At 45.0% G+C, this 22,801-nt stretch overlaps 1 protein-coding gene across 6 annotated transcripts in view; it reads left to right on the top strand.

The window, feature by feature from the left end:
• LOC310674776 (cation channel sperm-associated auxiliary subunit beta-like) overlaps window positions 1–14,399 on the top strand; it is a 45,134-nt gene extending 30,735 nt beyond the window's left edge. For all 6 annotated transcript variants that reach the window (XM_083434466.1, XM_083434469.1, XM_083434465.1 and 3 more), the window contains 7 exons: window positions 169–375; window positions 1,823–1,933; window positions 6,976–7,086; window positions 8,765–8,903; window positions 9,764–9,864; window positions 12,198–12,272; window positions 13,857–14,399. In XM_083434466.1, coding sequence (XP_083290592.1) covers window positions 169–375; window positions 1,823–1,933; window positions 6,976–7,086; window positions 8,765–8,903; window positions 9,764–9,864; window positions 12,198–12,272; window positions 13,857–14,078 — 966 coding nt within the window. In that variant the 3' untranslated portion in view covers window positions 14,079–14,399. The remainder of the gene's footprint in view (window positions 1–168; window positions 376–1,822; window positions 1,934–6,975; window positions 7,087–8,764; window positions 8,904–9,763; window positions 9,865–12,197; window positions 12,273–13,856) is intronic.
• Window positions 14,400–22,801: the final 8,402 nt, after the last annotated feature.

Here is a 22,801-nt window from a genome sequence, read left to right as displayed (position 1 = left end):
TTTGCGATTTTCCATAGTGTTTGTTTTCTTTTGTTATAACGATTTAATTTCTGACTTATTTATAGTGGGTTTCCCCCTGTGTGTAGATCTATCCTATGATGGGAAGCTAATTATATTCATCTATGTTGGAGACCAAGTAATGTTATGCTTTTTCATAAACATCCCTAGGGTAAAACCACCATAGCTGTTATCGCATTGGGATCTCTCCGATGTGAAGTGACAACTCTTGTCTTAACGCTGAAGAATTCCTGCTCCTATCTTAAATCAATGCACTATGTTCTATCTGCTAAAACCTCTCCTTCAGACTGGCTAGTTGAGGATGTCAGCGCTGAACCAAATGGCTCAGCGATTGCCAGACTTTTAAAGCAGCTACCGGTAAGGATCCTAAATCCTACATTTTAGTTTAGAATTCTTTTGTACCCTTTCTTAAATGTTCTGAACAGGGGAAGGGCACAGATGTACCCATTGGATGGATTTAAGTGTGGCCCATGAAACAGAGAGCAATGCTGAGGATGTCACTACACTCTCTGGCATCTGTGTCAGTGAAGCAGACAAGTAAAAGCTAACTTCTGATAGAAGGCAGGGTCAACATTTCCAACTGTCTATTTTTAAAAAAATCAATTTTTTAAATGTTTCATTAATAACAATCCTATGGAGGCCACATTAATTTGATGCCAAATCATGCCAAATCACAATACAATCAAAAGAGCCAACTAAACAGTTCCGAATTAAACATTTTTGGATGACTTTCCGTGTTCTGGATATCAGGAGTTGATGTTATTCCTTGATCCTGCACCAATTCCGATCTTAATCATCTCCAGATCAAAACCTTGGCACTCAGTAGCTGATTCATTTCGCAGGTTACCATTCTCTTTCTTCCAAAACACCTATGTTTCTTAAGTCCGAAATTCAGATACATCTTAAAAGAAACAGAGATACCTCCGCTCATGGCGAATGCATCAGGGAGTTTCCAATACGTGCAGTGCTATGCCCTCTGCGTCCCTTCATTACGTCTGGGCTTCAGAGCTCTTCTCAGGATATTTGAATCAGAAGCCCTTTTATTTCCTTTCCCCCCATTCTTTTCTTTCCCCACTCTTTTATTATTTTCATCTTCATGTTTTTTTTCCTGCCTTCCTTTGGTCCTGCTTTTGGTGGTGTTGTTTTTATGTCCTCTGCTCTGGGTCAATGAGGGGGTGTATGCACATGAAGGTGAGGGCTGGCTGGTGAAGGACCCTGTGTGAGAGGCAGGGAAGGGAAGGTCTCCCAGGGTGGGAGGCTGGAAGAAGGGAAGCTCCCAGGTGAAATCTGGGAGGAGCCACCCCCTTATGTGTGAGACACAGCTTGAGATCTACCTTTGAGAGAGGATTGCATTTGTCTCTCTTTCTCTTTCTGTTTTCATTTAGATTAGTTTGCTTTTTAAATTTGTTCTTTCATCTGTATTAATAAAGCCTTAATAAAAAAAAAATTTAAAAAGAAATCTGTGCTGCTGGTAATAAGTGTATGAATTGGGGAGATGATACAAACCGGTCTTATTTTTCATCATATAATTTCCCCCTTTTTTCATTTACAAAAATTATCATACAAATACATTTATACAACCAATTAGAAAACATAAAATCATTGACCCTTTCTGTGCTTACTTATGTTTTATCTTTTATCACTGCATAGCCAATTCATAGCTATTTACTATTTATCCTTTGTATTTTATTTAAATGATTTTCACTGCACGTTTTTATGTCAGTCCCGCTAACGATTTAAGTTGTTTGCAAAAATTCTTCAAATAATAAATTTCCCCCATTAAAATGTGTTGTTTTTCGTACAGGTGAACTACAGGCCACCATCTGTTTTGGGAATTGCTGTTCCACTCACAGAAAACTTCTATAATGCTGACCCCAGCAAACCTAAACTGAGGGATTATTTTACAAATTCAAAAGTAAGTCTTCATAGCTACTCCTGTAAGAGCTTTGAGAATGCACATTTTAAAAAATTGCTATCCATTTTGCACTCCGTGCTGTTGCATGTTCTTTACATACATATACACTCTCCTGCGTGAGTGTCTGAAGGCCCTGCTCCTTCCTGCCACTTACCATCTGGCCTGGGGCGGGGCCTGAAGCCTCACAAGGACTGCTGCTGCGCTCTGCTGCCCAGGAGGACTCTCCTGCGTGAGTGTCTGAGGGCCCTGCTCCTTCCTGCCACTCACCATCTGGCCCGCGGCGGGGCCTGACAGGCCTCACAGGGACGGTTGCTGTCACTGCTGCTGCCACCCAGGGGGTTCCGGAGTGGCGCAGAGCTTTTTAAAAAATGTTTTAAATTTTTCCTTGTCCTTTTTATTTTTATTTTTTTGTATATGCGGGGACGTGGATGGGGGTGGGATGGATGTTTAGTTGGGAATTTGTTTGTTTTAACGGATTTGTAATTTTTATAGTTTTTTATTTGTATTGTTTTTTGTTTTCTGGGGTCTTTTGTTTTTGTTTTTATTGTTTTAAGGTCTTATTTTGTTCTTAAGGGGAGGGGTCAGGGCTGCCGGGGAGTGGGTCCCAGCCAACAAAATGGCTGGGGCATGTTCCACAGAGGGGGATGCGCTGGGACAACCGATCTCAGTGATCACGGGTAGGAGGAGGAGTTACGCTAAGACCAGACCTTGTCATTACAGAGGAGGCAGGTTTAGTCGTTGTCTGAGGACTATCCCTGCCTCCGGGTCTGGTCCTGACCGGACGGATACTAGAATCAGCAAGGGATACCCACATGACCTGAAGGTGCTGCTGTGCAATGCCAGGTCAATGATTCATAAAACCACTGCAATCCATGACTTGATCATGGATGGAGGATTTGACCTGGCATGTGTAACAGAGACTTGGTTGGATGAAGCAGATGGGCCTGTTCTTGCCGCTGCTTGTCCACCAGGTTTCTCTTACGCACAGCAACCCAGGCCTTGTGGGCGGGGAGGGGGGGTTGCAGTGATTTTTAGGAAGTCATTAGTTTGCACCAGGCGTCCTATTGGGAAGACCCAGTTTTCTGAGTGCATGTTCTGGAAGTTGGGCAATAGGGGCAGTACAGGATTCCTTCTGGTGTACCGACCTCCCCGCTGCACCAAGGATTCCCTGCCCGAGCTGCTTCAGGTCGTGGCGGATGTCCTCCTGGAGACACCTAGTTTGGTTGTCCTAGGGGATTTTAATATCCATGCCGACACGACCTTACAAGGGGCCGCTCGGGACTTCGTGGAAAGCATGGCCTCCATGGGGCTGTCCCTGAATAAGTTTGGCCCAACCCATAGCCGCGGACATGCCTTGGACCTGGTGTTTACCTCAATGGATGTTGGTGATCTGACACTAAGTAAAAGCGAAACAAAAGAAGTGCCATGGTCAGACCACTTCCTGGTGCAACTTGACTTCTCCGCGACCCTTCCCCTCTGCAGAGAGGTGGGACCGATTCGGATGGTCCGCCCCCGCCACTTAATGGATCCAAATGGTTTCCAGAGAGTGGTAGGGGATGCTTTATCCCATGTTGATGGCCTTTCAGCTGATTCCCTGGTGGCCCGCTGGAATGTGGAGTTAACCAGGGCTATTGACTGTTTGGCTCCGAAGCGCCCTCTCCGATTGCATGGAGCCCGGACAGCCCCGTGGTTTTCCACGGATCTGAGGGTAATGAAACAATCGTTGAGACGGCTAGAGCGCCGGTGGCGGAGGACCCATTCTGAAGCTGACCGGACACAGGTTAGAGCTCAATGTCGAGCCTACCAAGTGGCAGTAGCGACGGCGAAGAAGACTTTCTTCACCGCCTCTATTGCATCTGCAGAAAACAGCAGCAGGAGACTTTTTCAGGAGGTCCGCAATCTAGCGGAACCATCTGCTACATCGGGGCCCAGTACGGGCCACATGATCTCCTGCAATGATTTTGCAAAGTTTTTTGCAGATAAAGTCGCTCAGATTCGGGAAGAGGTCGATGCCACCGTGGGAGCAGGGCCGGGGCGGGAGAGTGCTAGAGTCCTGTCTAGTCAAATTGCGTGGGATCAATTCCAATCTGTTACCTCCGAGGATGTGGACAGGCTGCTTGGACGAGTGAAACCAACCACCTGTCTCCTTGATCCTTGCCCATCCTGGCTTATAAAAGCTAGCTGGGAAGGGCTGGGCGATGGGCTTCGTGGGGTGGTGAATGCTTCCCTCTGTGAGGGAGTCTTCCCAGACCCGCTGAAAGAGGCGGTTATTAAACCGCTTCTTAAAAAACCATCTTTAGATGCGGCCACGATGGCCAACTATCGCCCAGTCTCAAATCTTCCATTCTTGGGCAAGGTGATTGAGCGAGTGGTGGCTGAACAACTCCAGGCACGCCTGGAAGAAGCGGACCATTTGGATCCCTTCCAGTCGGGAGTCAGGCCTCATCACGGGACTGAAACTGCCTTGGTCGCACTGGTTGATGATCTCCGGGGGGCTAGGGACAAAGGTGAGAGCTGTTTCCTAGTTCTGCTGGATCTCTCAGCGGCGTTTGATACCATCGACCATAACATCCTTCTGGACCGTCTTGAGGGGCTGGGAGCTGGGGGTACTGTCATACAGTGGTTCCGCTCCTTCCTCCTGGGCCGTGTTCAGAAAGTTGTGGTGGGGGATGAGTGTTCAGACCCCTGGGCTCTCACTTGTGGGGTGCCTCAGGGTTCTGTCCTCTCCCCCATGCTTTTTAACATCTATATGCAGCCGCTGGGAGAGATCATCAGGAGGTTTGGGCTGGGTGTTCATCAGTATGCGGATGATACCCAGCTCTACCTCTCTTTCAAATCAGAACCAGTGAAGGCGGTGACGGTCCTGTGTGAGTGTCTGGAGGCGGTTGGAGGATGGATGGCGGCAAACAGATTGAGATTGAATCCTGACAAGACAGAAGTACTGTTTCTGGGGGACAGGAGGCGGGCAGGTGTGGAGGATTCCCTGGTCCTGAATGGGGTAACTGTGCCCCTGAAGGACCAGGTGTGCAGCCTGGGAGTCATTTTGGACTCACAGCTGTCCATGGAGGCACAGGTTAAATCCGTGTCCAGGGCAGCTGTGTACCAGCTCCATCTGGTACGTAGGCTGAGACCCTATCTGCCCACGGACTGCCTTGCCAGAGTGGTGCATGCTCTGGTTATCTCCCGCTTGGACTACTGCAATGCACTCTACGTGGGGCTACCTTTGAAGGTGACCCGGAAACTACAACTAATCCAGAATGCAGCGGCCAGACTGGTGACTGGGAGCAGCCACCGAGACCATATAACACCGGTCTTGAAAGACCTACATTGGCTCCCAGTGCGTTTCCGAGCACAATTCAAAGTGTTGGTGCTGACCTTTAAAGCCCTAAACGGCCTCGGTCCAGTATACCTGAAGGAGCGTCTCCACCCCCATCGCTCTACCCGGACACTGAGGTCCAGCACCGAGAGCCTTCTGGCGGTTCCCTCACTGCGAGAAGCCAACTTACAGGGAACCAGACAGAGGGCCTTCTCGGTAGTGGCGCCCTCCCTGTGGAACGCCCTCCCACCAGATGTCAAAGAGAACAACAACTACCAGACTTTTAGAAGACATCTGAAGGCAGCCCTGTTTAGGGAAGCTTTTAATGTTTGATGTATCACAGTATTTTAATATTCTTTTGGAAGCCGCCCAGAGTGGCTGGGGAAACCCAGCCAGATGGGCGGGGTATAAATAATAAATTATTATTATTATTATTATTATTAAGAAAAAAGATTTCTAATTAAGAGGAGAATATTGAAATTCAACTTCCAGATGAGCATTTCTATAGAGTTTGCCCCAGAACTTAGGCATCCTGCTTGCACATACTATAGACTCAACATCTGTCTGCTTCCCACTATAAATAGCTGGTTTTTGCATATTGTTCTAAGAAAAATAACCTGAAAACCTGGGCTTGAATCCTTATGTTTTAACTTTATGGCCACCTCATGGCCGCCTCATATCACTTTCCAAACCTTTGCAGTAATAGGATAGATAGGATCAGAACATAAGTTGACACAATTGCCCAACTACTTTCCACACACTCAAGGTAAATATACTTTAGGAGCAATGGGATCAATTTGAAGCACCCAGAGCAGCCAATATGAGCATTTCCTTTTTTTGCTCTAGGTGAACTCTACTGTCTCACCCCGTTTTACAATCCTCCATGTTTTCCTGTTCTATCAACAAGAGGCAGTAGAGGATTGCATGCATAGCTCATTTTGCACTATTCCATATATTCAAGATATTGATATTTTACATCTCATTAAAGACTCTCAAAGTCAACAGTATCAAGGCTGCTTAAGAATATGGAGAGTGTAGAGAAGAAAAAGGGAAAGGCTGAAAAACAGGCAGAGGACTTCATCTGCAAAATCATTTGCTGTCACCCAAGAGCCCCAATGTCCATTCAGCTCATTTGTCTCTTGCTCAAGAGAATGCTTCTCTTCAACCCAACTGCATATCATGCTTCCTGTTCACTAGTTGCATAGTTCTCTTTGCCCTGACTCTCCCTTTCTTTCTGACAACCCTTTTCCACCAAATTTGAACACGCAGGGCTCTCCAGTCCACTGATAGTTGAAAAACTATAGACTGATTCAGAGGTCAAATGATTTCCATTGCATATGTTGGTCAACTTTGTAAGCACAGTCGAGAATTACCTTGATTATACCTTCTTTGGGACACGGGTGGCACTGTGGTCTAAACCACAGAGTCCAGGGCTTGCCGGTCAGAAGGTTGGCGGTTCAAATCCCCACAACAGGGTGAGCTCCCATTGTTCGGTCCCAGCTCCTGCCCACCTAGCAGTTCGAAAGCACATCAAGTGCAAGCAGCGGGAAGGTAAACAGCGTTTCTGGTTCGCCAGAAGTGGCTTTGTCATTCTGGCCTCATGACCCGGAAGCTGTCTGCAGACAAACCCTGGCTCACTCGGCCAGTAAAGCGAGATGAGCGCCACAACCCCAGAGTCGTCCGCGACTGGACCTAACAGTCAGGGGTCCCTTTACTTTTCCAACAGAATTCTGGACGGTACAAGCAATGTGCTGGCAAGTCAAAGCGCTCCGAATGTGGATGTACAGAAAATATGAAGCTGTCCTTTTCTGTTGCCTTTTCTGATTGCAAGGAGAAGGTAAGGGCTATGCCTACATGTGCAGCTTTTTGCTTGTTATTCGGAGGAGATATGTAGTACAGTCATACCTTGGGTTGAATGTGCTTCAGGTTGAGTGCTTTTGGGTTGCGCTCCGCTGCAACCCGGAAGTGACGGAGTGTGTCACTTCTGGGTTTCACCACTCGCGCACGCGCAGACTCTCATAATGACGGCACACACATGCGCAGAAGTGGCAAAACGCGACCTGCGCACGTGCAGACACGCCGTCGCATCTTACGTTCTATTCAGGATGCGAACGGAGCTCCAGAACGGATGCCGTTCGCATCTGGAGGTACCACTGCATCCAGGAACCATTACATCCAGTATGTAAAGTACCAGGTATATCAAAATAACAGTACGTTAAGAAACCTAAGAAGGCAAAAATACCCTTAGCTACTGCTGAGAAGATGACAATGTTGTGACAGGCAAATATCTTTGGGGAGGGAATTCCGCAAATGGGGCATCATAACCAATAAATCTTTTCTCTGGCTGCCTTCTGCCACACCTCAGATGGTGGGGACTACTGAAAGAGAATTTCTAAAGACTCCCATGGTTCTTCAAGGTGCTTGGGTCCCAAGCTGTATAGGGCTTTAAAGGCGAACTTAGAAATGGACTGGTAGCTAGTGAAGCCTTTTGAGCCACTCACAGTTACTAACTTAGCAGCTGTATTCTGCAGTAACTGCAATTTCTGAGCAGTCTCCAAAGGTATCCCCAGATGCAGCCCAATACAGTAGTCAATCCTTGTTTCCAGATAACGGTGGCCAGGCTATCGCTTTCCAGAAGAAGCTGCAGCTGGCACACCAGCCTAAATTAATGTGAAAGACATTCCTTCCCACAAAGGCTTATCTGGTTCTCCATTGACAAAGCTATATTTAGGAGTGTGCTCAATCTAAGAATTTGATCCTTTAGAGCAGTGTTTCCCAACCTTTTCCCAATCGTGGCCCTCTTCTGACCTTGTGTTCTTCCTTTAGCCCACCCCACATGGACGTAGCCAAGAGGGGGGCAAGGGGGCAGCTGTCTTCCCATAAGTAAAAATAAATTAAAATCCATGCAGAGCCAGTCCGACGCTGCCGATGGGCCCTGCTCTCATCGGCAACATACGATGGCTCTGATACGCTAGGTGCTGAGGTAGATTGCACCCTGCACCTTGCAGAGTCAGGCCCAAGCTGCCACCTGACCCAGCACTGGCAGCAGCAACAAGCAGCTCTGGCTCGCCCAGCCCTACCCATTGCCACCGCACTTAGCTGACCTGGGAGTTCTGGACTGCGGGCTCTACTGGTCAAAACGGGAGCCTCAGCGATTGCCCTCTCTTTCTGGAAACAAACCAGGACTACTCCAAGAAAACACACGTGGCAAAAAGGAACGTTAGGCCCTGCTGGGCTGCCTCCTTACCAGCTTGTGAAACGCTACTTTAGAAGGAGTGCAACCTTATGCATAACAGATTTAACAGATGTGCCACCTACCCACAGAATCTCAGACCTTCTGGGACTGATTTTCAGTCCATTGGCTTTCATTCAGCTCATTACCAATTTGTAAGTCAGACTTCCTATTTAGCAGAACTAAACCAGATTATGTAAATACTTACATTTGTGTCATTCCACGTCTTTCCATGCAGGCATCATTTTAATGTCAGTGATTTCTATATATCTTACATTGCTAGGCCCTGCGAATGAAATTCCCAGTATCAAGGCTTCCTCTCTATTTCACCATTGAGGATGAGGGTCGCTCTGTAAATCTGACATCTCCTTATTTTATCACAATCATAGAAGTCAACAACAGAACCAACTGGAAAGTTTCAGGTAGGGAGCGGAAGAATCTTGGGATTCATCATTATCTTTCGTATCGGAGAGGTTCTGTTGGAAATACTTGTCGTCAATGTATTTTCAGGCTCTCTTTCTTGCCCTATAGTAGGTGTGAGGAAACTTTGGTCCCCTGTATGTTGCTGAATTCCCATCATCCCTATCCATTGGCCATGCCTGCTGGGGCTGTTGCAAGTTCTAGTTCAGGGAAGACTTGATGTGGAACGACTTGAATCTAGTCCAATTCTTTCTGCATGCAAAACCTATTACACCCACAGACCCTTAAGGCCCGAAACAAGCATAACACAACCCATTGGTTTACCATGGGTACACCCCTCCCCCTAGCTGTTCTTCCTCCTCTAGTTCTCCTGCTAGCTTTTACCATGACTAATAGTTATGGTGGCACTTCGGCTATAACAAAGAGGAGTTCAGGTTAACCAACATTTCATATTAATGTTTGCCCACACCCCTCCTTTTTCACCCACTTGTGATAATTACCGGTAATCACTTTTAGTGCTTTTTTTCTGGGGGGATGCAGGGGTACACATAACCCTAAACATTTTGTGAATCGAAGTTTGGCCTCATTGAGGGGCAGTATTTCAATATGAGTAGAAAAATGAGAGTACCCCCTAAACTTTTTTTAGAAAAAAAGCACTGCTGTTTGTTAACCTCTGGAAAGCCGCTGTAGAGACCCTGTGCAGCTCTAATACATCATGCTGTGCCTCTGATGCCTTTCTTACTTTTACATTTCATGAGAAATAGATCTGGCTATTCATCTGTATTCAGGCCCTACTGAAATGTAAAAAAGAAGGAAGAAACTCAAACCTACCACTCTGCGACTGTTTTAACTGTTTTTTCAGGTACCAATCAAACATCAAGTATGTTAAAAATGAAAAAATATTTGGAGCACAGACTCAAAACTGAACTATATAACCCAGATGGCCTATCTATAACGATAACTGTAAGTGCCAGAGAAAATACATACAGTGCTATCTCAGGTTACAAACACCTTGGGTTACAAACACTTCGGGTTACAGACTCCACTAACCTGGAAGTAGTACCTTGGGTTAAGAATTTTACCTGAGGATGAGAACAGAAATTGCACGCTGGCGGCGCAGCGACAGTGGGAGGCCCCATTAGCTAAAGTGGTACCTCAGGTTGAGAATGGTTTCAGGTTAAGAACAGACCTCCGGAATGAATTAAGTTCGTAACCAGAGGTACCACTGTACTTTGAACGAAAAGACCAAACCTTAAACCCAAACTCTTCTTACCTTAAAATCTTTCTACCAGGGTGGTCCAACTTTTCAAACAAAGTGGGTCACAAGAGTACTCAAAACCTTTCAAGGTGCCCCAATTTTCCTGCATCATCCCAGAATTTGAAGAAGCCATCCCAGCTTCTGATTTGGTCCTAGAATGTCCCATTTACCCCCTCCAGTGCCACTGCTGACCCTGGGGAGGAGGATGCTGCACTTTCGCACAAGTCAGCATGGCACCAAAAGACATACGTCCTGATTTTCATCAGAGGAATGTTGGTGCCATGCTGACTTGTCGGTGTACTTTGACACGGAACCTGCGGGTCACACAAAGCCTTGTCATGTGGGCAGGTGGTGTGGTGTGGTGGAACAAGGCCTAAAATTGATGCACGCCCCACCCCCCTGTGCTGCCTTCCCAAAGCTGGGTAATAAAGGCATCAGGCCTTGGGAAGGAGACAGGAGGGCTCTAGGATCCTGTCAGCCCTCACAGCTCCTTCCCAGCACTTACCCAACTTAGAGAAGGCAGCACGAGGGTTGGGGAGGGGGCATCAGATGTTGCTGAGAGGTGGGGGGAAAAGCCTTGAGGTCCACATGCAGCCCTTGGACCACATGTTGGGCCACCGTGCAATAGGCATTTGACATTGTGGTGCTGTGGTCTAGTTATCTCCCGCTTGGACTACTGCAATGCGCTCTACGTGGGGCTACCTTTGAAGGTGACCCGGAAACTACAACTAATCCAGAATGCGGCAGCTAGACTGGTGACTGGGGGCAGCCGCCGAGACCACATGACACCAGTCTTGAAAGACCTACATTGGCCCCCAGTACGTTTCCGAGCACAATTCAAAGTGATGGTGTTGACCTTTAAAGCCCTAAACAGCCTCAGCCCAGTATACCTGAAGGAGCGTCTCCACCCCCATTGTTCTGCCCGGACACTGAGATCCACCGCCGAGGGCCTTCTGGCGGTTCCCTCATTGCGAGAAGCAAAGCTACAGGGAACCAGGCAGCGGGCCTTCTTGGTAGTGGCGCCCACCCTGTGGAACGCCCTCCCATTAGATGTCAAAATGATAAACAACTACCTGACATTCAGAAGACATCTTAAGGCAGCCCTTTTCAGGGAAGTTTTTAATGTGTGATTTTACAGTATTTTTGGTTTCTGTGGAAGCCGCCCAGAGTGGCTGGGGAAACCCAGCCAGATGGGCGGGGTACAAATAAATTATTATTATTATTATTATTATTATTATTATTATTATTACTGTGGTCTAAACCACTGAGCCTAAGGTCAGCGGTTTGAATCCCCACAACGGGGTGAGCTCCCGTTGTTCGGTACCTGCTCTTGCCAACCTAGCAGTTCGAAAGCACATCAAAGTGCAAGTAGATAAATAGGTACCGCTCTGGCAGGAAGGTAAACGGCATTTCCGTGCGCTGCTCTGGTTTGCCAGAAGTGGCTTAGTCATGCTGGCCATATGACCCGGAAGCTGTCTGTGGACAAACGCCGGCTCCCTCGGCCTATAGAGCGAGATGAACGCCGCAACCCCTGAGTCGTCTGCGACTGGACCTAACGGTCAGGGGTACCTTTACCTTTTTAATTTGCATATTAATTCAAAATCTCAGAAATTTTATGTTCCAAGGATATAACACAGTTGCTAGCAACACTGAATTTTAGGCTGTAGTTATACAAACAATTGAATGCATGTAAGATGATTTTCTCAACAAGCAGCTCCTGTCTGTTCTACGTGGTACTGCACATTATTTCTGTGAAACATTTCAAGTGAACATGAACACTTTATATTTTGGTTATAGTTTATGACATTTAAGAGAATCGGTTTTTAAAAAAATGGAGTAGCAATATTGAGGCCATATTGCACCATGTGCCACGTTGCAGTTCAGCCAGCCATATCTATATTTCTGTTCAGGTCATACAAAACACTTATTTTCTTTCAGCAACCAGATCACATTAATAGCCAAGGATTACAATTTTAATTTAAATGAAAACAAATGTTACTGCATATTAGTAACAACTGCCCCCCCCCCTTTCCAACAGGGATCTGAGCTTTTCCATTTCAGGGTATCAACTATTCCTGGAGTCTCCTTTTGTAACTTATTTGACGAATTTCAGGTATTGTCATTAGCTCTTTTTTAAAAACAACAACACACAAATTACACCATACTATAGAATGAATTAACAAACATAAAATAGGATACGAGATTGTACAAAATGTTTCCACATATTTAGCCCTTACTTCAGCACATTCCCAGAGAACAGCAGGAATTAGCAGGTGCAAGGGGACTGGACTGGAGAAGGACACTTTAGGGAAACACACAGAAGTGGAAGCTAAAGCAGACTGGAGCTTTTACATATATATATAGCCTCATACAGGGTGTGTCTTTTAAAAGAGGCTCCGTGGAACATGTGTACTCTGTATCCACGGGGCCTCTTTTAAAAGACTCACCCTGTATATATGAATGATTTTCTGGATGCCAAGGCCCAGGTCTGAGGCAAGTACTCTTTAGTGAGAGAAGCCCAGCAGATATTTAAATAGCACAACTGTGACTTCAGTCATTGACTAAGAACACTGCAAGGCAGGAGTAGCCTCTTAGCTCACAAAGGCTTTGAATGGTGCCTGAAGATTTTGCTTTGTCACTTCTGTTGTACAAGCTCTAGAAACATAATTGTGGGGGGTGGGGTGGGGGTTAATTAAAGTTCAGAGTTTAGGCCATGTGCTGGCTCTGGCACAGCAATATGCCCCCGGCCCTCTTGGCAGGCCTGCCAGTGCCAAACATATGACCATGGAAAGGCTGCCATCTCAAACAAGAGCTGATAGAGTCACTTGGATAATCTGGGCCAGGTTAACTTTCTGCTCCAGCCTTTCCAATTTAATGCCTTCCAGGTGATATGGGACTGCAAAGGGCTAATGGGGATGGGAGTCCCAAATGTCTGGGAAGGCTAGTCTGCTCTGGCTGGCAGCACCTCTCCAATATTTCAGGGAGAGTTCCTTCCTAGCCATGCTACCCCAAATCTTTCTGAAGTAGAAATAGTAGTAGTAACTGAACCTTTGGCCTTTTGTAAGCAAAACGTGCTTTACCACTGAACTGTGAGCCTTCCCTCATAGAAATGATTGACTGAGAATACAGTGGTGCCTCGCAAGACGAAATTAATCCGTTCCGCGAGTCTCTTCGTCTTGCGGTTTTTTCATCTTGCGAAGCAGGGCTATTAGCGGCTATTAACGGCTATTAACGGCTTAGCGGCTATTAACGGCTTAGCGGCTTTAAGAAAAAGGAAACGAACTCGCAAGACGTTTCATCTTGCGAAGCAAGCCCATAGGGAAATTCGTCTTGCGGAACGACTCAAAAAACGGAAAACTCTTTTGTCTAGCGAGTTTTTCGTCTTGCGAGGCATTCGTCTTGCGGAGCACCACTGTACAAGGAAAAAGCTATGCTTAACATAGAGAGTCATACTTTCTTAGCCCATACTTTTCTGGGTATTTTATTTTACGAGGTACAATATAATACAGTATCTTGCAACAAACCACATGCAATGCTTACCAAATTGCTTTCCCTATAAACTCAGATGACTGCTTCTGTTCCCCCACCACTTAGAAATGCATATGCCAGCTTTCGCTATCACTTAGACCAGTTTCACTTTCTTGTAGTCAACATTATGAACAATAGTCAATTTAAAGGGAAATATTTTCTGTTGCAGATTTATATTGACGATTCTCCACTGGCATTCCCAGGAAACTCTCTTATCACTTCAATGACAACTATTTTAATGGGAGGCATTATTTTTGTGGCATTTATTCTGTATGTATTTGAAATTGAGATATGGAACTTCTTAAAAAGGAAACTAAGAAGAAATAAAGTGGCATCAAAACCCCCACCCAAGAGAGCTTCAGTAAATTCTGGTGATTCTGCAGGAAGTTGACTGGCAATAGTAATAACGTTATAATAATGTGTTGGTTTTTAAGACCCCCCTGTTGCTTTTATCAGTAACTATGTTCTACAAATGTTAATGGTATTTTTTTTTAACGAACATATGTACAACTATTTCATCTTTAGCTGTAGTCTTTCTGTTTAGGAAAAATATTTTTGTAAAGAGGTGATGAATTTTCACTTGTTCCTTAGGATGAAACGCATTTAGTCACTGCTTGTCCTGAATTTTACTGAAGTTTATTGGGCAAGATTCCCCCTCCGAAAATGTCACTGAAGCAGTATACAATAAAATAGTTCATATATTTAAAATACACTGCATTGCTAAATGTGTCTACTTACGCCTCTGTTTATTTTAATGTACAGGTTATTTCTGGAACTCTCTAGCTTTCTCCATAATCCAGCGCATGTTTGCAATTTGGTCTCTGGTTCCTGTGCCCCTTTGAAATCCAGCTTGCACTTCTAGGAGTTCTCGGTCCACATACTGCTTTAGCCTGTCTTGTAGAATTTTAAGCATAACCTTGCTAATGTGTGAAATGAGTGCAATTGTGCGAGAGCATTCTTTGGCACTGCCCTTCTTTGGGATTGGGATGTAGACTGATCTTCTCCAATCCTCTGGCCACTGCTGAGTTTTCCAGCATATTGAGTGTAGCACCTTAACGGCATCATCTTTTAAATTTTTAAGTAGTTCAGCTGGAATATCATCACTTCCACTGGCCTTGTTATTAGCAGTCCTTTCTAAGGCCCATTTGACTTAACTCTCCAGGATGTCTGGCTCAAGGTCAGCAACCAGACTGCCTGGGGTGTATGAGACATCCATATCTTTCTGGTATAATTCTTCTGTGTATTCTTGCCACCTCTTCTTGATGTCTTGTGCTTCTGTTAGGTCCTAATCACTTTTGTCCTTTATTATGGTAATCTTTGTACAAAATGTTCCTTTCATTTCTCCAATTTTCTTGAACAGATCTCTGGCTTTTACCATTCTATTGTTTTCCTCTATTTCTTTGCATTGCTCGTTTAAGAAGGCCCTCTTGTCTCTCCTTGCTATTTTTCAGAAATCTGCATTCAATTTCCTGTATCCTTCACTATCTCCCTCGCATTTTGCTTGCCTTCTCTCCCCCGCTATTTGTAAGGCCTCGTTGGACAGCCACTTTGCTTTCTTGCATTTCCTTTTCATTGGGATGGTTTTCATTGCTGCCTCCTGTATAATGTTGTGAGCCTCCATCCATAGTTCTTCAGGCACTCTGTCCAGCAAATCTAAATCCTTAAACCTGTTCCTCACTTCCATTGTGTATTCATAAGGGATTTGATTTAGATTGTATCTTACTGGCCCCGTGGTTTTTCCTACTTTCTTCAGTTTAAGCTTGAATTTTGCTATAAGAAGCTGATGATCTGAGCCACAGTCAGCTCCAGGTCTTCTTTTTGCTGACTGTATAGAGCTTCTCCATCTTTGGCTGCAGAGAATATAATCAATCTGATTTCGATGCTGCCCATCTGGTGATGTCCATGTGATGTCTCTTGTGTTGTTGGAAAAGAGTGTTTGTGATGACCAGCTTGTTCTCTTGACAGAACTCTATTAGCCTTTGCCCTGCTTCGTTTTGAACTCCAAGGCCAAACTTGCCAGTTGTTCCTTTTATCTCTTGACTCCCTACTTTAGCATTCCAATCCCCTATACAGTGGTGCCTCGCAAGACGAAAAGAATCCGTTCCAGGAGCCTTTTCGTCTTGTGGTTTTTTCGTCTTGCGAAGCAAGCCCATTGACGGAGTAGCGCTATTAGCGCTATTGGCTAAAAAAGGGCTAAAAACGGCTTTTTTGGGGGGGGGGGGATTAGCGGTTTTGCTGCTAAAATGCTTTTAGCAGCTTAGCGATTCAGAATAAGGGGTTTTGGAGCAAAAAAAAAATTCGATTTTTTTTCGTCATTTTTCGTCTTGCGAAGCAAGCCCATAGGGAAATTCGTCTTGCGGGTTTTCCGTCTTGCGAGGCATTCGTCTTGCGGGGCACCACTATAATGAGAAGAACATCCTTCTTTGGTGTCATTTCTATAAGGTGTTGTAAGTCTTCATAGAATTGGTCAATTTCAGTTTCTTCAGCACCGGTAGTTGGTGCATAAACTTGGATTACTGTGATGTCAAAAGGTCTGCCTTCGATTCACATCAATATCATTCTATCATTTTTGAGATTGCATCCCAGTACAGCTTTCGCCACTCTTTTGTTGACTATGAGGGCCACTCCATTTCTTTTACGGGATTCTTGCCCGCAGTAGTAGATATGATGGTCATCCGAACTGAAATCGCCCATTCCCCTTCCATTTTAGTTCCCTGATGCCCAGGATGTCAATATTTATTCTTGCCATCTCATTTTTGACCACATCCAGCTTACCAAGGTTCATGGTTCTTACATTCCAGGTTCCTATGCAATATTTTTCTATACAGCATTGGACTTTCCTTTCGCTTCCAGGCATATCCGCAACTGAGTGATCAGCCGCTTCATCAGCTCTGAATCTCCTTGTACTTGTCCTCTGCTCTTCCTCAGTAACTTGTTGGATGCCTTCCGACCTGAGGGACTCATCTTCCTTCTACTTCTACTTATGCTTCATTGACTATGCAAAAGCCTTTGACTGTGTTGACCACAGCAAACTATGGCAAGTTCTTAAAGAAATGGGAGTGCCTGATCACCTCATCTGTCTCCTGAGAAATCTCTATGTGGGACAAGAAGCTACAGTTAGAACTGGATATGGAACAACTGATTGGTTCAAAATTGGGAAAGGAGTACGACAAGGCTGTATATTGTCTCCCTGCTTATTTAACTTATATGCAGAATTCATCATGTGAAAGGCTGGGCTGGATGAATCCCAAGACGGAATTAAGATTGCCAGAAGAAATATCAACAACCTCAGATATGCTGATGACACAACCTTGATGGCAGAAAGTGGGGAGGAATTAAAGAACCTTTTACTAAGGGTGAAAGAGGAGAGCGCAAAATATGGTCTGAAGCTCAACATCAAAAAAAAGAAGATCATGGCCACTGGGCCCATCACCTCCTGGCAAATAAAAGGGGAAGAAATGGAGGCAGTGAGAAATTTTACTTTCTTTCTTGGGCTCCATGATCACTGCAAATGGTGACAGCAGCCACGAAATTAAAAGACGCCTGCTTCTTGGGAGAAAAGCAATGACAAACCTAGACAGCATCTTAAAAATGTAGAGACATCACCTTGCCAACAAAGGTCAGTATAGTAAAAGCTATGATTTTCCCAGTAGTAATGTATGGAAGTGAGAGCTGGACCATAAAGAAGGCTGATCGCCAAAGAATTGATGCTTTTGAATTATGGTGCTGGAGGAGACTCTTGAGAGTCCCATGGACTGCAAGAAGATCAAACCTATCCATTCTAAAAGAAATCAGCCCTGAGTGCTCACTGGAAGGACAGATCATGAAGTTGAGGCTACAATACTTTGGCCACCTCATGAGAAGAGAGGACTCCCTGGAAAAGACCCTGATGTTGGGAAAGATGGAGGGCACAAGGAGAAGCGGACGACAGAGGACGAGATGGTTGGATAGTGTTCTCGAGGCTACCAGCATGAGTTTGACTAAACTATGGGAGGCAGTGGAAGACAGAGGTGCCTGGCGTGCTCTGGTCCAGGGGGTCACGAAGAGTCAGACACGACTAAACGACTAAACAACAACATTTCTGCAATACAATTTTATCCACTGGATCATGGTCATCAAAAGTTACAAATCCAAAGCCCCTCTTTTTACCAGATTGTCTGTCTGTAATTATTTCAGTTGTGTCGATTTTTCCATATTCCAAGAAGTAGTCTCTAAGGTGATGTTCCTCAGTATCTTCTTTAATTCCACCAACTAACATTTTTTTCACAGTAACATGAACTCCAGGTTTTCCTGATTCCTCCCTGGCTACAGCTCTTTTCGGCTCAACTACTGTTCCATCAATGGAATGAGGTCTGGCAGCCAATTGCTGCATCAATTTCAGCCATGGAAGAGAATGTGACAAAACCAAAATCTCGTTTGCTTGCAGGGTCTCTCATAACCACACAATCCGTTAACTTTCCCCATTGCTCATAACAGTTTCTCAAACTTTCTTCTGTTGTTTCTATGCTTAAGCCACCAATGAGTAGTTTGCGGAACTGCTCTTTTCCCCTCCAGTCACTCCCCCGATCTCCGTGAGGCATTTTTGGCTGGTTGAGGAAGCAAAAAGAAGCAAGGGAGGAGAAAGTTGCTTTAAATATATATATCGCTGAGGTCTTTTTTTCTGAAGCAACGGCTTGGCTTGAGGCGAGTCCCTCTCTGCAGGCACGGCGGCAGCAGTAGCAATGGAAGTGTGTGAAGCAGCTAACGACCCTTTGTTTTCTCAGTGGGCATATTCTGACTCCATTCCCACTGGCACTTGGTTATGCTATTAGAGGGAGATATTCTATTAAAGGATAATGGAAGTGGAAGATTCTGCGAGGCCAAATAGGTTACTTACAAAACCACGCTCCATACATTGTTTAGGGTGGAACACAAAGCCAAACACGGCCATCTAGTGGCATATATAAAAACAGCAGCCTTCAAAAATGGTGTTAGATAGAATATTATTATAATAGTTATTCTTTATGGCACGTTAGTTGCTCTGTACCTTAAAAAAAACTTTCTGGGAGATTTATAAGATAAAATACTACAGAAAGAAACAATTAAAATAAGAACATATTAAAAATAGGGACGCGGGTGGCGCTGTGGTCTAAACCACAGACCCCAGGGCTTGCCGATCAGAAGGTCGGTGGTTTGAATCCCTGCGACGGGGTGAGCTCCTGTTGTTCGGTCCCAGCTCCTGCCCACCAGCAGTTTGAAAGCACCTCAAAGTGCAAATAGATAAATAGGTACCACTCCGGCAGGAAGGTAAACGGCGTTTCCATGCGCTGCTCTGGTTCTCCAGAAGCGGCTTAGTCGTGCTGGTCACATGACCCAGAAGCTGTCTGCAGACAAACGCCGGCTCCCTCGGCCAGTAAAGCAAGATGAGCGCCACAACCTCAGAGTCCTCCACAACTGGACGACCACAAAAGGTACAGTCAGGGGTACCTTTACCTTTTTTTAATAATGCAAAATATGTATGGTGGTTTTTCAACTAATTTTTCCTCAGAGTAGGCCTGGTGAAATTAATGAGCATGACAGAGTTAGGTTCGTTAACTTAAATAGCTCTACTCTGAATAAAACTTAGTTGAGTAAAACCTAGTCTGAGTAAAACTTACCACCCCTAAAATGTTCACCCACTAACACTGGAAATAAAATTGTAAGTATCATCATGCCATTATACAAAAGTGTGGTACAATCACACTTGGAATACTGTTTACAATTCCAGCACCACACTACAAAAAGGATAACGTGGAGTTAGAGAAGATTGAGAGAATGGCAACCAACATGACAAAAAGCTTTTTAGTTTAGAGAATAAGGTGACTAAGAGGGGACATGATAAAAATATGGATGGATTAAGGAATGTGTTTTGCTTCCTCTCTCATAGCGTTAGGATTCATAGACATGCAATGGAGGTCAACACTGGAAGATTCAAGTCAGACAAAAGGGAGCATTTCTTCACACAGTGCATTGCAACAGCCACCATCTTGGATGGCTCTAAAATATTAGGATTAGACAAATTCATGGAGGGTACGGCTGTCAATAGCTACTATTCATGATGGCTGTGTTCTGCTTCCAATATTAGGCGGGAATCAGAGTCATAGTGGGAAGCTCAATGAAAATACCAACCCAGTGCGGCATCTCTAAAAAAGGCAAATTTCATGCTGGGAACCATTAGGAAAGAAATTGGGAATAAAAACTGCTGATAGCATAATGCTGTCATATAAATCCATGATGCGACTGCATTTGGAGTACTGTGTTACAGAATGTCAGAGCTCTTCCCTCCCCCAGCTGAGTTCTCAGGTTTTTCTGAGGAGAGGAAATATCTGCTAATCCAGTGTATAGATACAGCCAGAGAGTGCTTTTTTGGCAGTATGAATGCTGCCCTCTAGTGTCCCCCATGTAAGTCATTTCTGCACAGCTGGTTTTTATATAATTTTTTGTTGTCGATAGAGCTGGGCATAGGCAGGAGCAGAACTCTCTTCTCCTGAAGTGCAGAAAATGTTGTGCTTTGCTGCCACAAAGTGTCTGTAGTAGAGAACAGCAATGCTGAGGAGCACACACACACATCCACACACCTGTTCAGCTAGCTGGGATTATGAATGCATTGAAATCTGTGTCACCTGTGCTCTCCAACTTTTTTTGTCCTAGTGACTTAAATGTGAGTTTTACAACAAACAGTGAGGCGTCTGGTTCTCCCTTCATTAAGAGGGTGTTGGGGATGGGCTACTGGCAGTGGCGTAGGAAGGGGGTGCAGGCCGCCCCGGGTGTTATCCCTGAGGGAGGTGACAAAAAGCCGGCTGAACTCTTCTTGACACGGTCTCCTTTGAGGCAAAGGAGGCGTCCAGGGCGGTGGTGGGCTGGGCAAGGTCTGGGCACGGTGTGTTTGCACACAATTACCTCAAGGAACTGAGTGGGGTTGAGTTACTTCGTGTCCCCTTCCCACCTCTGTGGCAGGGGCCGGGCGCATGTGCTCTCCCTGCCTGTCCAGCTCCCGCCCTCGCCTCAGGTGCTTTGTGTGTGTCTGTGTGGCTGCGGTTGAAGCTGTGCTGCTCACGGGTCAAGGCAGGGTCCCTCTGGGGCTGACACGGGCTCCCCAAAAGGGCGCAGAGGCGGGAGAGGCTGTGGTCGCCTGCTGTCACCTTTCATTTGAGGGCCTGGGCTGCACGTTTGGGTTTCTTTTCCTGTGTAATGGGCTGTGTTTTTGAAGTTGCGAATAAATTAACAGGGCGACTCTTTCCTCCTCTCTCTCTCTCTCTCTCTCTCTCTCTCTCTCTCTCTCTCTCTCTGCCCCCTCCCACCTTTCCACATCTCCCTGCTTAACTGTTTCCTGCCTCACTTTAAATCCTTTTTCATGTGGAAAGACACCTTTGGGAAGCGATTTTGCCCTTTCGGCTCCTTTCCCCTAGAATTATAGTATTGTAGAGTTGGAAAGGACCCTGTTGAGGATCATCTAGTCCAAACCGCTGCAATGCAGGAATATGCAGCTGTTGTATTTATTTTTTTACATTTGCTCTCAGCCCTCATTTGCCCTCCTCCTTTACATCTCTCTCTCTCTTTCTCTCTCTCTCTCTCTCTCTCTCTCTCTCACACACACACACACACACACACACACACATCCTGTTGCCTTGGATGCTACTCCTACTCAGAGTAGACTCATTGAAATGAATTAAAAATCCAAACATTAATTTCAAAGGGTCTGCCCTAAGTAGGATTTAGTTGGATGTAGCCTGTTATTATGACCAAAATATCTTAATCAAAAAGATCTGCACAAACCAGTTTATCTGAGTGCACTATTCTCAGGGTGGGGGGACTCATTTATTTATAATTACTTAATCATATGGGACTAAATTGCATTATGTTGTAGGACCTTTCATAAAATCTTAGAATTGTAAAGTTGAAAGGGACTCCAAGGGTCATTAAGTTCAACCCACTGCAATTCAGGAATCTCAACTAAAGCATCCATGACAGATGGCCATCCAACCTCCGATTACAAACTTCCAAGGAAGGAGAGTGCAAAACCTCCCAAGGAAGTCTGTTGCACTGTTGAAGGGCTCTTGCTGACAGAAAAGTTCTTCCTAAATCTCCTTTCATGTGACTTGAAGCCGTTGTTTTGTGTCCTACCCTCCAGAGCGGGAGAAAACAAGCTTGTTCCATCTTCCATGTGACAGCCCTTCAAATATTTGAAGATGGCTGTCATATCTCCTCTCTTTTTTTTTAAAAAAGTAATTTTTATTAACCGACCAATCAAATCTAATCACATCACATAAATTCCGAATTACAAAGCCGAATTTTATTTTTTTTGTTGGGGGGACCCATATTTCAAGTTCCGAAGGGGATTCCAATCATCTTCTTGCTGCTGCGTTAATATCCACAAATCTGTCAAAATAATGTTCATAATTCTATCCAGTCCTGTCTTGCTGTTCTCACATCTCATCTTGTTCGTATATTTTTCTTTTTTTCTTTATGATCTCTTCTGATAATCTCCTTAAGCAGGTAAACACATTATAATCCTGTGTGAATTTTCCGTTTGTCCAATCATCATGTCGAGATGGTTTCCATATATCATCAGTTTCATAAATAAAAGCACTCTTTCCATCATCAGTCTCACAAATCTGTCGCCTTCTTTAGTCCCTCTGAGGAGGCTCACTCATAATATGAAAACAAATTTATTCCTCCTCCCAGACATAAGTCTTTCAACAGAACTTGCCAAAATGGCGACGCTATTTTTTGCTGTGTCATTCCAAAGCTCTTATACTTTCCATGGTCTCCTTAAAACATGCTTTGGTTAGAAAATTATCTCCACACAGTCTTAAATCCTCAGCTTAAGTCATTTAAACGGCATTTCTGACTTGTGACTTGTGGGGGGGGGATTATTGGTTAATCACATAGAGAAAAGAAAGGAAAGTTCCTCCCCCCATCCAGTCCCGTTGCCGAACATACCGAGCCTTGGTGTGTCTTCTCATGATTTATTCCTGTTCCTCCGACCCGTCTTGTTTCTCAGAGATCTCTTCGGTTAGCAGTCTTTACTCCCCATTCTTCCTTGAAATATGTGCATTAGCTTCCTCCTAATTGTTTCTTTTGAAGTTGCTGCAG

Source organism: Podarcis tiliguerta (assembly GCF_965153285.1).
Source record: "Podarcis tiliguerta genome assembly, chromosome: 1".
In the NCBI taxonomy this organism is placed as follows: domain Eukaryota; kingdom Metazoa; phylum Chordata; class Lepidosauria; order Squamata; family Lacertidae; genus Podarcis; species Podarcis tiliguerta.
Note: the sequence above shows the minus strand (reverse complement) of the source record. Positions and strands in the feature narration are given on the sequence as shown.